This window comes from Terrapene carolina, unplaced genomic scaffold (genome assembly GCF_002925995.2).
Source record: "Terrapene carolina triunguis isolate 2854851 unplaced genomic scaffold, T_m_triunguis-2.0 Scaffold21, whole genome shotgun sequence".
In the NCBI taxonomy this organism is placed as follows: domain Eukaryota; kingdom Metazoa; phylum Chordata; order Testudines; family Emydidae; genus Terrapene; species Terrapene triunguis.
This window is the reverse complement of record NW_020664372.1, coordinates 24,242,839-24,259,702: the sequence shown is the minus strand read 5'-3', so window position 1 is coordinate 24,259,702 and position 16,864 is coordinate 24,242,839. Positions and strand designations below refer to the sequence as shown.

The 16,864-nt window shown below is 40.5% G+C and overlaps 2 protein-coding genes across 2 annotated transcripts in view; one reads left to right on the top strand and one right to left on the bottom strand.

Annotated features, from left to right (window-relative positions):
• The first annotated feature begins 10,305 nt into the window (after window positions 1-10,305).
• GGACT (gamma-glutamylamine cyclotransferase) lies at window positions 10,306-12,037 on the top strand. The gene has a single exon (XM_029910645.1). It carries the CDS (start codon window positions 10,306-10,308, stop codon window positions 10,777-10,779), a length of 474 nt encoding a protein of 157 aa, XP_029766505.1. The 3' UTR covers window positions 10,780-12,037.
• A 2,731-nt stretch (window positions 12,038-14,768) lies between these two features.
• PCCA (propionyl-CoA carboxylase subunit alpha) overlaps window positions 14,769-16,864 on the bottom strand; it is a 398,317-nt gene continuing 396,221 nt past the window's right edge. Inside the window, exon 24 of the mRNA XM_024205358.2 lies at window positions 14,769-15,107. Coding sequence (XP_024061126.1) covers window positions 15,039-15,107 — 69 coding nt within the window. The 3' untranslated portion in view covers window positions 14,769-15,038. The remainder of the gene's footprint in view (window positions 15,108-16,864) is intronic.

Sequence of the window (16,864 nt, the reverse complement as noted above, 5' to 3'; positions counted from 1 at the left end):
TGAATACCACAGGACTCTCTGTTGCTTTTTACTTGGGGTAGGTGACAGCTGAGTGGGGTTTTTGAGGATCTAAATTTTGCATTGCCTAAAGGGGTAGTTAGGCAACTTAGTCCATTTGAGGATCTGCTGCCTTGTACTATTTTGCTTTCTCTTTCTCCAGTTAATTAGCACCAATAAGTAAATGTTTGCCCGAGGGTGCTGGTGTAACATTAATAAAGGCTCATAAGTATCCCTAGATAATTGCTGTCAAATATAGAGCAAATTCTATTAAAGTTATATCATAATCTACTTGGAGACGGGAGGTCTGTCTCAGCGATTTGTATACTTAATTGCATCAGCGTTCAGTGTAGATTTATTATGGGAGTAAAGTCCTCTTCCACTAAGTTGTTGGGCTGTGTAGTCCATTTAGACAGTTATGTATATTTTGTAAAGTGAATGATTATCTTTAATTTTGATCAGTTACTAATTTCTCCAGTCCAAAACAGTATAATTTTTTATGTTTAGGTTATTTTATATGCTTAATAATGTAGTTGTAAAATCAAAATCAAAATTGTACTTTGCTGCCAGTTTCTTAGTCCCTGCTGACCTTTGTGAAATCCTGCTTTTGGTATGGATGGCCATGAGTGCTTATCTGCTCTCAGATATAGGCCACACACCCTGACTAGGATCAGAACTATCCCTCTTCATGCCATTTGAATTGTGTAACCCACAAATGAACGATCAGTCAACAATGTTCAATCCAATCCTCCTCCCCAGGCTTGGCTGCTCCTCCGGTTCCTAGCTCACAGCTGCTCAGCCTGCTTCTTAGGTCCTCTGTGCCCAAGAGCCCTTGGTCAAAGCAGCCGCTTTGTGAAGCACGTTGCTTTCCTGTTTATGTCAGTCCCTCCCATAAGGCTTAATAGTGTTGCCATGTGCTGTGGAGCTGGCTTCAGCAGCTGCCTCTAGAACAGACCATTAAACTCTTCCTGCCCTTGTCCAATGTGAGGCATATCCCCCCTCTTCATAATGTGAAACACCTATTTAGGGGGCAGAGATAGCTCAGTGGTTTGAGTATTGCCCTGCTAAACCCAGGGTTGTGAGTTCAGTCCTTGAGGGGGCCACTTCGAGATCTAGGGCGAAATCAGTACTTGGTCCTGCTAGTGAAGGCAGAGGGCTGGACTCAATGACCTTTCAGGGTCCCTTCCAGCTCTATGAGATAGGTATATCTCCATATTTTTTTGTGTATGTGCCAGATCCAGCGTACTTAATAAATTAATCAAACCGATAGCAGATTAGGGATTTGAGGAGATGAGTTAGGAGATAACAAATGCAGTGCTGGGATCCTTAGGATCTCTCAGGGGCAGGGGGCAAGAAGGGGGGAAACTAGGATCCTGACATAGCTGCAGAAACAACAACCAAGCCAGCTCAGCATGAGGAGACAATTGGGGACAAAGGGCCCACTGCAGCAGATATGAAGCTTTTTTTATATTACATTTACCAATGGTGGCTAATTTTGTAGGCTCAGGCCTGGGGAAGAATTTCTTGGTTTTTATAAAGGGTGGATAAAGCCTTGCATAAAGGAGCAAGCATCCACCTCTTTCTAAGTCACTTCCCCAATCTCCATGGCATAAGAGGCAGAAACTGACCATAACCAGCACTCCTGGGGCAGTTTCCTTTTAAATTTAAAGTCTTTGCATCCCTCTTGAGCTCCCCTTCTGGCTGTTGATGAAATGAGCCTTACACCATTTCTTGCCAACAATTCCACCTCATGTAGGAAGCGTCAAGGGGCTGTTGTTACCAGTATAAGTTAGAGCAGTCCTAAGGATATTCTGGCTTGTGCTGGGGGCTAAAAGTTACCTTTGCTTGGATTCTGCTCCCAGAATAGCTTACCCAGACCTGATGATCTGGCCCAAGATATCCAATTTTTGCTACGTCACCCATGAAAGACCTAACGTGCCTGGTAGCCAGGTTTTTACCCCCATGTTAGCAAAGTTCTTCCCCTTGAACAAGTAACCAAGATCAGGGAGCGTATAAGGACTTTACTTTGATACCCATCTGGCAGGGACACCATTTTTTAGGATTATGATTTCCCGTACAGACACTAGAGTAGGCTCCCCTACGTTGGAGGTCTCCAAGGCATTGCTGCTGTCATTATGGGATCACTGACCACATCCAGATCCCTGGATGACCACTTCACCCTCCCTTCAACTCCCATCCAATCTCTGAAATGATGGGACCAGACCAGAGATCTGACACACATACACAGCTTCTGAGGACCTGGTTATGAGTAACACATTTAATCCCATTGTTGCCAAGGGAAGTGGTCCCCCTCAGAATGCAAGAGGAGCTTCAACTGGCTGAAGATGAGAGCAATTGGAAATGCCATAACAGCCTCCTTCTGTCTGATTGAGTGACAGCTGCATTATGGTGAAAGAGACAAACTTTTGAGGTCTGTGTAGCTATGTAGAGCTCTGTGTAACTTGAAAGTTTGTCTCTTTCACCAATAGGAGTTGTTCAAGTAAAAGGTATTACCTCATCCACTTTGTCTCTCTACTATCTTTGAATGAACGTGGTTACAGTAACACTACAAGCTGCATTATGGTCATTTGCATTGATAACAAGGTGAAATTCACAGCTGAGAACAGAAACCATTTACAATCCTCTTTTGGAGGATCTTTCAGTTTTGGCATGCTGTATATATGACAAGCTCAGCTCCCAGGTTATCTTATTGATTCCCAGCACCCTCTCCAGGGGAATGAAATCTGGACAGTCAATTTTCAGTGCTTCAGTCAGTTTTCCTCAAGCAGAGGGGACTTCCTAGTTTGGCTTACATGCATCAAACAACAGCAAAAAGTTGGATATTTTGTGCTCTGGACATTGAGAGGAAAACAAACACACACATGGAAGTTAGTTTGACTAATTACATGAAAAGGTATCTATCTCACACATGCTTTTTTTCCATTTCAGCTCTGGTGACCAGGAAAATCAAGGATAGTGAGCTCTGTGTAGCTCGACAAGCCTTGGTTCTCCTCTCCAGAGGACTTATCAGTCCATCTTCCATAGTGATTGTTCCTCATCAAAGATTACATGATGGGTTACCAGTATGCTACCAAGATCCAGGCAAGTTCTTATTGGTGGCCTAGAAAATAGAAATTAACTTTAATTAATGTGGCTACTCTGAGCATCTGATTTTGTTAGTCCAGAATGTAGGATATACTGCCGTAAGGTACGTCTTCAGTTTCAGGAGTGCTGAACATTATCTCAGTGCAAAAGTTCCAGTCAAGGCCTGCTGATGTTTCCTTTTTGACAGATTCATCAAGGCCACAGTACTTTCATGTGGCTCTGCTGGTGTTCTACAGACTTCTCCTGGAAGAGAGAGTTTGGCATTCCATACCCACATTTCTAGAATCGTAAAAGCAGTGGTGAAACTCTGCCAGCCTCTCAAACTACCCAGCACCAGCTGGAAGCTGAATTTATGTCTGAAACATTTAATAGAGCAGCCTTTTGAGCCTATGGCTCTTTGTATTTCCTCTTTATTTAAATTGGCCCCTCTTGTGACAATCATCTCTGCAAGATGGTTCAGTGAGAATACCTTGCCAATCAAGAAACTGTTTCTACAATTCTTTCCTGACAAAATAGTTTTAGGAACAAGTACAGAATTGCTTTCTAAAGTTGTTTCTAACAGTTAAATCGGGACATCACATTGCATCTGACCCAACCAACCTCATACTAAGGATTTAAGGTGGCATCACCTGAACACTTGTAGAGTTGTTGAATTTTACCTGAGACAGAACAAAGTCTCTCAGGCAAACAAATGCTTTGTTCATCTTTTATGTTGGCAAGAACAAAGACATAAAGGCATCCGAAGCAACCTTCTCTTGGTGGGGTAATCAGCTGGTGTTCAGTCTTATGGGAAGGCTGTTAAAACTTTCTTCCAGGCTAAGAGCACATTCTAGGACAGCTGTTCCAACTTCTTGGGGAGAGAGAGAGAGAGGTGTAGAACTTCGCTGAGCAATGACCTGGCCATCTCTTCAATCTTTTATGAAGTGCTACAAGATGGTTATCACCTTCTCTTTTAATGCTGCATTTGATGGCTTGTTTACCTGGTGCATTAGTTTGCACTTGAGGGATATAAGTTCTACCGTACACTAGTGTGTCGCATACTATCTGGCCCATGTAGACCCTGCTCGTGCACACTAAAAGTTCCCTAATTTGTATTAATGTAGTGCCATTTGAAATTGGACATTAATGTGCACTAGGGAATTTTTAGTGCTTAGCAGCAGGGTCCACTTGGGTCATTTAGTGTGTCACACCCATGCGCACTGGAATTTAGACTCCTCTAGGGCAGACTAATGCACCATGTAGACAAGCCCTGAAACTTGCAGTCTGCTGTGCTCCCTATATCCTTTCCATTTTTCTCTCCTTCCCTTTTTTTGAGTCCTACTCAAATCATCTTCACACTTGCTTTGTTCCAAGAGCTAACATTTCTACACAATAACTGGCAATATTCTGGGAATTGGTATGTAAATTAATGTGCTGACCTGGCTGCAAAAGCTCTGTTCCAGGTTTAAAAATGCCTGTATTCTGCCTTTACAGGATATGGGTACTTACTTTGAACCAATGTGGGATGTGTGGTGTGCTCTGCTGCATGCAAATACCCATAGCAGTGTTTGTGCCTGCACTGGGCACAAACAAGGTGTGGTACTCTGTGCAAAGTTATTTTCTGTGTTTTCTTTAATGCTGATTTGGCTTTAACCCACTCTACCTTTTTTCCTGCTGAAAGTGAAACAATGCCCTAGCAATTATGCCTGTAAGACAGATACATCTGTCTATAAAAACTGAAGCGTGATGTCCTGGAGTGGAGATCAGATTCTGGGCTGGTTACTCTGGCATGTTTATATAGCAGGATCACAAGATGGACATTTCTTTTGTTTGGTGACCTTCTCTGAAGATCATTCAGACACTTTCATATTCCTTCATATACTGTTAACTTTTGGGATGAACAAAATCCATATTTTGCAATATCTGAAAAAAAAATTGCAGCTAAGTGAATGTGACAAAAAAGAGGGGACATTTTAGCTATAGTTGCTAGTTGTAAATATCTTCAAGATAGTAATGCGTAGGTTTAGGTATACTAAAATATCTAATGTTGGAGTGCAAAGGAAGCTGTAAAATAGGGTGGTGCAGTGTTACAGGTACTCCCCAGTAGTGTCCAACGTGGCATTGGTTACTATAATGCTGTTGTTTGTTTTCACAAACCAGCACTTCATAGTTTGAGAGAACAACTGCTGAGAGGAGACCATAACCTCTTGATTTCAAAGGAACCATCGTTTCACTAGTGCCTCTGTGGTTAATGTAAGAAAGGTGTTTTGCCATAAACTTTTCTGAGGTATTCAGCAAGGTTGGAAAGGGGTCGGCCCAAGCAGGAAGCCCTTGTCTGTGCCATAAAGAAAATAGCAAGTAACAAAATGAAAGCATCAAAGAACCAACAGGATGCAGTCCCAAGAGTCCTTTCTGGCATGTTGGTCCTTCTTGAAAGTTAGCATTGAGTGAAGAGTGACCTTAAAATTCATTTCATTCAAACAGACTGAGCTCAAGTTTAAAGTTCAAGGCATTTTGTTTTTTCACCTGTTTCCTACAGTTTTAAGAAACTTCTGAAGAATTAATGTGTAACTATATCTGGTCACTGAGCCAACACTAAGAATTTTTCTCAAGGGAAAATAATGTTACTGTATAAAGGGAGAGAAATGGATACGTTTCTTAGTTGCAGGAAAATATTTCAACAAAATAAAACCCAAACGGCTGTTACCATGATCCCTAACATCCCTGGTGCTGCTGCACTCGTATAGTCTCCTTTAAAAATCCCTAAAAAGATCCAATAATTGTCTGAAAAATTGTGGAAAGGATGTTTTATTATGGGATTTACCGTTGGACATATTAGGCAGTGGTTTTGTTTTAGAGACAACCTTGGAATAAAGATTCTAATTGTGACAATCTAATCTGCAATTACAGATTGACTAAGATAACATTTAGCAATAGGTCTGGCCATCACTTTCACATAGTGTTTGAATAGTTAGGCAGTAAGGTGGGGGAGGCACTAAGCAGAGACTCAGTCATTAGACAGGCTTATAAGGGAATACAGTATTTAAACCTTGTTACTGCTCATGTTCAGCACCAACCCTGTTTGTTTTCTAGCATTTTTATAGCTGGCTTTTACGCTAACCCAATTATAGTTTCTAATTTCATGATCCTAAAACCCAGTTACTTTAACTTCTAGTATTTAAGTCTAATCCTGACAAAATGACTAGTGATAGGTTGCATCAACAGTTTGACAGGCTGTCACTCATGGTTAAAAGAAATAATTTGAAGAGATGACATACAGATTTCACTCACATTTTCCCATGTCATTAAAATTTAATGACTGTAGTATGAATATTTCATGAAAGTACTTTTGAATGGGTTTGTTTTGCCCAGGAAGCTAGTGTACATTATAGGCTCTGATTTTCTGTAGTCTAAGGTAGTAAAGGTATGAAGTGTCAAACTGGATTACCTGAAGAAGCACCTTGTTTGTTTTCACTGTTGAATATTCAGTCTAGGACTACAGCCTAGAACTATTTTTAGAGTGTGGTTTAGCAGTTTGTTGAAAGTCCTAAAATTGGATCCTGCTCTTTAGTCTTCTTGCCACAAGGTGGCTAAAAATGTACTTAAATCAGACAAAATATAACTATCAGAAATTATGCTAATAATTTCTAACGGTTTCTGTGATGCAGTAAGCAACAACTAGGGTGGGAGACTGGATTTATTGTTTATTATGCAGAGAACTGTATAACTTGTAGTCTCCTGTAAGAACATTCAGCAACTATCTTCATCAAGTACATATGTTCACTGCTCTTGTTTGGACCATGGTTAATTTTTTTTACAAAAGTTTGGCCAGGATTAATGATTAGTTTTAAAGTGTATTTACTGCAAAGCAGTGCAACAGCTTTTTATTGTTGTGTGTTTTAAGAAGTCACATTTTTTGAGGCAAAGCAGCTCAGGCCTTGATACATTAGACAAATATGTTACATTTAGATGAGGGACTGATTGAAACTTCCATTTCCTAGTTGATCTTTACATGGTAAATTCCCTTTTTTAAACATCATGTCACAAACTGGAACTTTTAGCAGAAACCAAAGTGGTAAATGGTGTGGAGTGCTGGGACTGCATTAGCTATTTTAAAATAGATTCAAATGAAATGATACTAAACATTCAAGTACACTTTGATAGAAGAAAATGTGCTGCATACATTTCTCATTTAACAGTCCTCCCACTAGAAACTTTTTCAAAGAGTAGCTTCAGATGTACAGTAGGGAAAATCTTTTGTTTAATGGAAATGAAGCATATCTTTTTCTTACAGATGCACCATTTACTATTGAGCTTTTTGTGTGCATTTTAGTTTCTCCTTTTATATTTTAACTTATTAACTGTGACAAGTAACCTCTTGGTTGTGAACAATTTAATTCACAATTCATTTTTCTGATTCAAAGTGAACACAAGTGCCCTAATCCCCTAATGGGAATTAATTGCATGTTTCAGTGCTTAACTCTGATCCTTTCTCAATCCCTACTGGGACAAGTTTCTTCCTGAAGGATCTGTGTTTGTTATTCAAAACACAAGCTGAAAGGTGATGATTTTTCTTATAAAAGGGAGCCAGAGCAACCGAATATTAATGTTCTTTTTATTGTAAGGGAATGAGCTGTATCCCAAAACTCATTTGATGTCATGAATGGTAAATTATACTGAACTAACTTGACAACACACAGACCAAATCAGTGTGATCTCCCTCCCCCCCCCCAAGTGGGGGGAAAAAGTTTGGTTTTTATTTTGTTTTGGGCCAATGATATAATATTGTGGAAGTAGTCATTTTTTTCCTCACTGAAGTAATAGCATTATTCTAATGGTCAAATGGGCTGCTGGCTGTTTTAAATGACAATCCTGTAGACCAATAATGTGCTCTTCTGAATAGTCCAGCTCTTCCCCATCTGCCATAAATATTTGGTAGGTCACTAAAATAAGAACAATTAGCAGAAAACACGTTAATTCAATTTTGCTTTTAAAGGTTTTCTTACTATTTGAGTTTTGTCTAATAAACCTCTTTCAAAAAGGAGTGTTAGGCTCACCTCTGTTAGGCTGCCAGACTGCTATGTTGGGTGAAAATGAGACAGTCTCAAGGCAGCTTAGTGACTGATAGTGAAATTTGGAAGCGCATCAAACAGTTTGAAACTGCATTTGTTACACACACAAAAAATGGGGGAGGAGTAGATAGTCTTGAAGATAGCCAAGGAATGATGAAGCTAGGGTTTTTGTTTTTTTTTTTCATAAAACCACCCCTTTCTTCCACACTAAGCCCTAGGGCTGTTATACTCAAAAATAAAATGAAGATTTAGAAAAATTCAAGTGACACTCAGGAGTGGTCTAGGCAAGGTAATGTAAGTTAAGGTTGAAGTGCATTGGCAGAACTGGATATGAGGATTTGGCTAGGGACTGAACAACATTCTGTACTTGCCTTCTACACCAGCTGAAATCAGGCTGTTGTTTCACTTTCATGAGCACTGAAATTCACCATTCGCCCCTGCCCCCCAAATGCTAGGTGTAAATCATAACATTTGTACTGTTCATTCAGAAAAGAAAGGACTTGTAGTTGATAAGCTTGTGAGAACACTGTCCTCTGGTACTACCCAGTCTGTAAATTGTTTGTCATTTAATAGTTATTACAAGCACCCCGGAGCACCTTTTTCTCTACATGTCCTTGCACTTGTGACCATTGCTTTCAACTATCAGTGACTCAGTTGTGATCTAATTTTCCCTGCATCCCCCCACAAATCTGGTATTCCTATTATTTTCACTCTTTGAATTCACAAATGCTGACTCACAAAGCTGAGGTTACAGAAGATTCTTCAGCACATTACATGAAACAACCCCACATCATACTATACTTTTGCCACTACACTTCTGATGTGCCTCACTTTGGGACATTTCCTTCTGTTTCTGAGCCTATTGGCACCGTTGTAAAATCCTCTCCAATCACTGGTGCTACTCATCCTCTGTTTCCTAAGGCCAGAGCTCAGGTTACTGCTACTATAAACATCAAGGCTCTGTTCTTGCTTTAATGTTGGGACCAAGCTTGCAGCATCCTATGGAAAAATAAGCCTTATTGTCTCCTTCTCATCTAAATGCTCTCGTGCAACATAGCATGATGATGTGATGCTATGTTCAAACACTTCAATTTTGCTTTTAAATGACTAACTCCACACCACTGTGTTATCCTGTGTGACAAGTAGCCATGCAAACATTCATGCTGAAATGTATTGCTTCTGTTCTAGGGCAGCAGTGCACTTTCTTCAGTGTGAAATAAGGACTCTCAAATGTGCTGTGAGGGTAGCCACACACTTTTCCTCTGTTGAGGTGGAAAGCACCCAAGTGGCTATGACTCACTCAATGTTATCGCTAGTCCCAATAAATCAAATGCAGTCTTAAAACCTGCTACACCCAACTGTCCAAACTGTGATAATTAGCAGAGGAACAGACAGTTAAAAATGTAACTGCTACTGTACATTTCCACATTGGTTTCGGTAAAGGACATGTAAATTGTAGTGCAGTTGTTTTGGTAACTGAAATGGCTCCCCAGGTTGCTTTTGGTTTGTCACAAAGCATCATAGCACAGTAGCATTAGCATTGCTGTAGCAAGGGTCATGTAAACATGTGAAAGAGCCAAGCTATGTTCTAGTTCAGGGGTCGGCAACCTCTGGCACCGGCGGGAAGCTGCGGCCAGTACGTCTCTCAGTCCGCGCCACTTCCCGCAGCCTTCATTGGTCTGGAACGGCGAACCGCAGCCAGTGGGAGTAGCGATCGGCTGAACCTGCAGAGGCGGCAGGTAAACAAAGTGGTCCGGCCCGCCAGGGTGCTTACCCTGGTGAGCCGCATGCCAGAGGTTGCTGACCCCTGTTCTAGTTTCACTATGGTTCAAAAATACATTTGGTCACTATTGTGGCTGCTGTAGTGAAAGAATGGAAATTAATCTGTTTATAGGAAAGAAAATGAAAGATTAATAGAATTTTCCCAAACAATTTTTATGCTGGACTTGAGCACAATGGATAGATGCTGTTGCTGCAATTTATCTGTTTAAAAATTATCATGTAAGAAAATTCCCTTGCTCAGTTATCGTTCCAGATAGTTGTGTGTGCATGTACCTTCAATGCACATTGTACACTGAATTTTCAATTTAATATATTGTATGAAATAGATTATTAGTAATAGTTATTTTTGTCTGTTTCTTCTGTAGGTAGAATGGCTCGTGTTTTTGCGTATGGAACCCTTAAAAAAGGCCAGCCCAACTACCAGCACATGGTAAATGGTATCCATGGGAGAACAAAATTCCAAGGCAGGGGACACACCGTGGAGAAATACCCTTTGGTGATTGCAGGAAAATATAATGTTCCTTTTTTGCTGAACATCCCAGGAACTGGACACCATGTTACTGGAGAGATTTATTCTCTTGATGACCAGATGCTGCAATTCCTTGACGAATTTGAAGGTTGCCCAGACATGTATCAACGTACTCCAGTGAGAATTGTAGTAGTAGAGTGGGAAGGTAAAAGCAGTGCACCTGAAGAGAGGCCAGCTGTTAACAGCATTATGGAATGCTTTGTGTACAGCACAACTACCTACCAGCCCGAGTGGATAAATCTCCCTTACTATGACAATTATGATTCCTTAGGGAATCATGGTCTTCATTATGTGCTACGTGAAAGTAGAGATTAAAAATGGAAGGTAACACAATGTATTAAGAAAATGCACTAAACACATGTTGATCACAAGCCTCTCTCAAGTAAATCTAGAATACTTTTATTGAAGCACCTAAGACCTTTTGTAACCTTTCTAACCACAAAAGCATTGATTCTAACATCATTATCATAGAGATACAGACTCTAATGCCAAGCCTGGCAAAATTTTACTTGTTCCCTCGGCCAAGATGAATAATTGTTTTTGATGGGTGAGTAAAATACTTTGTGTTTGGGTTTTTTCTTTCTTTTGTAAAATCAAGGTAAAAGGGCAGCTGAGTAGAAGGGTTTTTCAAGCTAACTGGTAAAGTTTCATGTCAGTTTTCTAAAACTGGTAAAACAATAGTGCTACTGCAAGATAATGAAATATGGCTGATTTCAGTATATTGGAAAAACAGCTCAGATTACTTCACGACAATCCGCAGTCAGTATATGTCTCAAAAGAAAACAATTACATCTATGTCAAATGCTGTAAGAAAAAAAAAAGTGATAGAAAAAGTAGTAAAGAGAATTAAAAAAGCCTGAAAATAGAATGAACTTCTCACTGTGAGGTGTAACCAACTGTACTGAATTTTGTCTGTTAAAGCTAACTTGATTGTAACAATTGTTTGTAAAATCCACTGGGTTTATAAAATGTATTAGGATAAAATCTTGGGAATGTACAGGAGTTAAATTTAAAATGTTTTTATTTTGTCCCACTAGACCATACCAGCACTTTTGGTGCCATTACAGTCTACTGAGTAAATGTGTGCTCAGGGACTTTGTAAAAGCTGATTTTACCTGCCCAATACATTATAGGACTGTTTTAGCAAAGTACTTAGTGATATAATAGCTCATAACTCTCTAGGAAATCTTTAATGCAAAAATCACAAATACATGAAACTGAACTGTTTTTTTGTAAGCAAAGACCTTTTTTTAATATTTTTTAAATGTAAAAAAGGATTTAGTCCTTTTTTTCTTTTGCATTATTTAGGCAAACACTTTTTTCTCTTGCCGCTTGATACCCAGTAGGTCCTCTACTTTGCATGTAATATTCACAGAGCACATGCTACATTCATTGTACAAACCTGTCAATGAGGGGAGGGTGTGTGTGTGTGAAATGTAATCTGTAGAATAAGCCAAATTACACTTTGTGTGGTTCCTTGCACTGGGGATACAACATCAAGGTTATATACGAGGGATCGGCAACCTTTGGCATGCGGCTTGCCAGGGTACGCCCCCCTGGCGGGCTGGGCCAGTTTGTTTACCTGCCACATCTATAAGTTCGGCTGATCACGGCTCCCACTGGCTGTGGTTCGCTGCTTCAGGCCAATGGGGGCGACGGGAAGCAGTGGCCAGCGCATCCCTCGCACTGCTTCCCGCTTCTGATGACAATGGGAGATTTGCACACTGATCCAGGGAAGAATACGTTCTTATTAAATAATTGTAACATTGTTGTATGCAGAATCGCATGGAAAAATTATACAGGGTACTTTTAACCATGCCACTAAGATCAATAGGGCTTTTATTTCAGGCTGCCTGACCGTTTTTCTTCAAAACTGTAAGGGCTAAAAACATTTTTACTGAAACTTGGAAGAATCTTGTATGGTTTCTTGCTAAATATCTCAAGCAGACAGTTCTATCACATACTGCTGTAAAACTAGGACATTGGAATGGATACACCGTTGAATACTGAATTAAGTATAGTGATGCTTGACCAAGTAAAGTGGTCTGAGTATAGGACAGGGAGGGGGCATGTCTACATTACAATCTAGGTTAGTAATTACTGGGGTGGCTGATGTCCACGCTACTCACCAGGAGCACTTCCATTGAGTGAAGAGAGGCAGTTGGGGGGCGGAGACCCAGGGCTCTCAGCTCTCCAATAGGATCGGGGGGAAGTCACACCCAGAGTCCAGTCAGGGAACTGAGAGCCCCGGGGGAGACAGCTGATGTAAGTAACATAGTGTCTACGTTGACACTGCGTTGCCCTAACTACACAGCCATAAGCCCTATGCCTCTGGTGGAGGTGTAGTAGGTATCCTATTGGCTAGAGTAAGGCTGTAGTGTAGACAGTGACATAATTAGGTTGACATAAGTTGCCTGATGTTGACCTAACTATAGCATAGGTTAGGGCTTAGTCAGGATAGGCTTCAGGCCTGCCTGAATTACTCTTTCTGTGGCCTTAGACAAATCACTAAGGGCTTGAGGTAGAAGTAACTCAGAAATCAAGGACATACTCTCAGCCAAACTGGAGATAGCCCAGTAGTAAGGTTCTAATGTCACTTTCACCCTGAAATGAAAATACCTCTTGGATCAAACATTTCAAGCAAAGTGGGCCTTTGACTTTCATTTTCTGTTAGAAATTTACCTAAATCCCATTGAGGAAAATTTCTCTCTAAGTCACTTAAATAATTTTGAAAATTTTACCCTTCTCCATTATGGAGGGGCTGCAGGCATGCTAGATAGGAGGAGGAGATCTTTATAGTAGCTAACCATTACAATTACTAGAGACACTAGGAGAGAAACTGGTGGCATTCCTACCCAAAGCAAAATAAACTACTACTACTCCCCTTCTAGGGACTCTCTTGGGTAGCAGTACAATCCAGAGCAGGGCTGATGACAGAATTAGGCTCACGGGATAAACACTTGAACTGAGACTGCAGCAACCAGGTTTGTGGGAGCTGCACACAGCAGGCTTAGGGTTTAATGCAGTCTTGTAACTGTGGGTGGGGTGGAAAGAAACCTCTGCAAAACTACCTAAAGTGAGGATTCAGCTCCATGGCAGGCAGTCTTTAAATGTGGGACCTGTTTACTTTCAGGGTGATCTCTGCCATTCAAGAGAGCAGGGGTGCTGCTGGTCAAAGGTCAGTAACCACTATCTACAGCGGCATGTTAGGATGCTGGAGAAATTCATTTTAGTTTGGAATAGAGTATAAACAAAGATCCAACTTCAACTGATGATTCAAAGTAGTTTCAGATTTTGTACAACTTTCTTTCCCTCTGGTTATTTGTAAGTAAAATAATGCAATTCTTATACTGCAGCTTTACAAGAACATGTTTAAGCAGAGCATAAGTTACCAGTTTGGTAACAACTTTCAGTAAACACTCTGGCTCACGCTTCCTTTTGCCTGCAGTAGACAGTAATCACAAATGCTCTTTTGTTTTAAAACCAATTGAAAATGTTCTTCACAAAATACACCTGACTACTACCTCAGCTGGCCTGAGGCTCTAGAAGTAATGTGAGGGGGGTTTTCACCAGGAATCACAGTTCTTTCAGCTTTGTAAGAACCACAGTAGGTTACTGGAGACATACATACATTCATTTTTACCCGTCAGGAATATAGACTTGCTTCTCTTCCTTTATAGCATCAACCAACGATGGACTATGTTTAGAATATCTGCTGCATTTTTTTTTTGTCTTGGTGCTGGTAGACTTGTTCCACATTTTCCAATTTACAGACATTTTCTAGGTAGAGGCTTCAAAATTCTATGCCTTACAATGCATCTGAACAGAAATCAAGCACTTAGTAGTTATTGTTTAGGGGAAATTGCTCTGTTTACTGGCAAAAAAGCCTCCGGCCGCGCCCCCCCCCCGCGCGCAGCGGGGGCTGTGTGGGGCCAGAGCCCCGGGGGGGAGGGCGAAGTGCCCAGCCGGGGCTCCGCTCTCCCCGGCGGCCAGGGGGAGGGTGCTGGGGGGAAGGGCGGCCGGAGCCCTGGGAGGAGGGCGGAGTGCCCGGCCAGGGCTCCGCTCTCCCCGGCGGCCAGAGCGCCGGGGGGAGGGCGGCGAGCCCCGGCGCTCGGGGCTCCGCTCTCCCAGGCGGCCGGAGCCGGAGCACTGCGCTGCCCCCCTCCAGGTGCCGCCCCAAGCACAAGCTTGGTGGGCTGGTGCCTGGAGCCGGCCCTGTGTACAGTGGAGCTCATGCACATTTGAAGTGGCAGTGGCTGACATTGAATATTATGTACTTTAAAATACATTCAAAGAGGCTTTACTTAAGCAGAAATGTTCAATTTTTATTGATTTGTATTTGATACTGAAAATCGGGAGAATTATAAATCTTATATGTACAATTATTTATAGAAATAAAAATCTGACATCCATTGGTGGTCTTAATATTTGTCTGCTAGATAGAGAATGTCACTCATAAATACGACTGTATAAAATTTGCTCCATAGGAATGTCTGTTTCACAACCTTCATTTTACATGCTGGATATAAATAAAGAGTTAATTGAACTGTGTGATGATATGAAGGAAGCATGTTTCATTCCAGTTCGATGAGCAGATCTCCTTCCCCAACAGTCTCACCAGCTTTACAGTGCACAGCTTTCACCTACAGTGTGACGGTGACAAGAATTATTAAATCGTCCCTGAAAACATGGCTGTGTAAGTTCTTTAGCATGCGCAACCTACACTAGTGCATATACCTGAATGTACAGTACATACACAGAATAAATGACGGATTGCTGAGTCAGTAAGAATACTATACTATAATACCTAGTGCTTTATCAGTAGATCTCCAAGCCCTTCACAATCTTAGGGTGACACTTTCTGCAAGACAGCCACACAACCTTAATACTACCCCAGAGAGATGTCAAGAAGAACTCAGAACATCACTGTTACCCCTTCCTAAAAAAATTAAAAATAAAATAAAAAGTAAAAATAAAAAGGTTAAAAAGAAGTCAAAGAACCATAGTTGTCAAATAAATGCAACTGTATATTCAGTTTACTCATGTTCACAAAGTCAATTTCCTGACTATTTCTTTCTTTTCTTTCTTTTAACTAGTCCCACATACCCAGTATATGGGATTGCAGAGTATAGAGCATGTTTTATTTCAATATGTACAACTCAACATCTTGTAGTAGCTGAAGACCCTACACTGGCAAGAACATAGTGGGATTTTTTTTAAAACAGATCTTTATTTCTAAATCAGTTTTCCTCAAACCTGCCAGACCCATACATCTGAATCTTTTAAATAGCTACTTTTAAATTCTGAATGCAAAAAGATCCCCCAAAATTAGTGTGAAAACACTTTACTTAATTAAAAAAACCACTTGTCTGTTCTCACAGCAGTTTCAGCAAATAGGATCCCCTATGCTTTCTGAAATTTACTGGAGTCACCTTGGCCAACGCCTATTTCTGACACATGTAGAGTCTAGAACCTTCATCAGGCAACCAAATTGCTCCCTCATTTTTATTCATTTTGCAAATTAAATAAAACCCAAGCCACTTGTTTTAGCAGTTCAGAATATAAAAATGGATTTTGGATGTGGAAGACAATTCAGAGGAAAAAAGGGAAACTGAATATCTTCCAGCTGAAACCAATGAAACTGCGGCATGAACTAGATTCAAAGGAACAAACCTAGTCCAGCACCAAGAGTACCAAAACACATCTCTGCAAAGGCATTAAGTTGTATTTGCTGTGGGAACCGTAACTGTGAACTTTAGAATGTTTGACCATGTCATTGTTTTTCACATTCGATAAATAAAATAATTACATTCTAATAGCTTTAGTGAACTGACACTGTTTTACTATCTACATCTCCAAATTGTTTTTATTTTCTTAAATTACATCATTTTATTTTAAAATGGAGATTCCTGTGGGGGTATACAAAGAGACCACTTAGAGCTTAGATCCTACTTAAATCCTGCTTTAAAGGTTTAAGAGGGACATAAATGACATATTGGGCATGGTACAGGCCAAATTTTACCCATATGCAGGGGGGAAGGGCATCTGGACAGAGGAATAGAACATTACTGCTATCAGGAGGTGTGCAGGAACTTGGGAGGAAGCTCAGAGTCTGGCTAGGGGGTCACAAAATGAATCAGTCAGAGCGAAGGCAAGGGTGGGAATATGTAAAGGTTAATTTAAACTAAGAAAGAAGGAAAATAGAATTTAAGTAATCACTGCAATATGAGAATAGATTAAAAACTGAGTAAATAAATGAGAATTAAGGAGAAACAAGTAAAGATCAAAACTAAACTGTAACAAATATTAAAAGTGAAAAGTAATAAATGTAAAAAAAATTAAACCTGGTCTTACAGCAAAAGAATTAATACCAAGAGGCTAATAGTCAAAGGACAACATT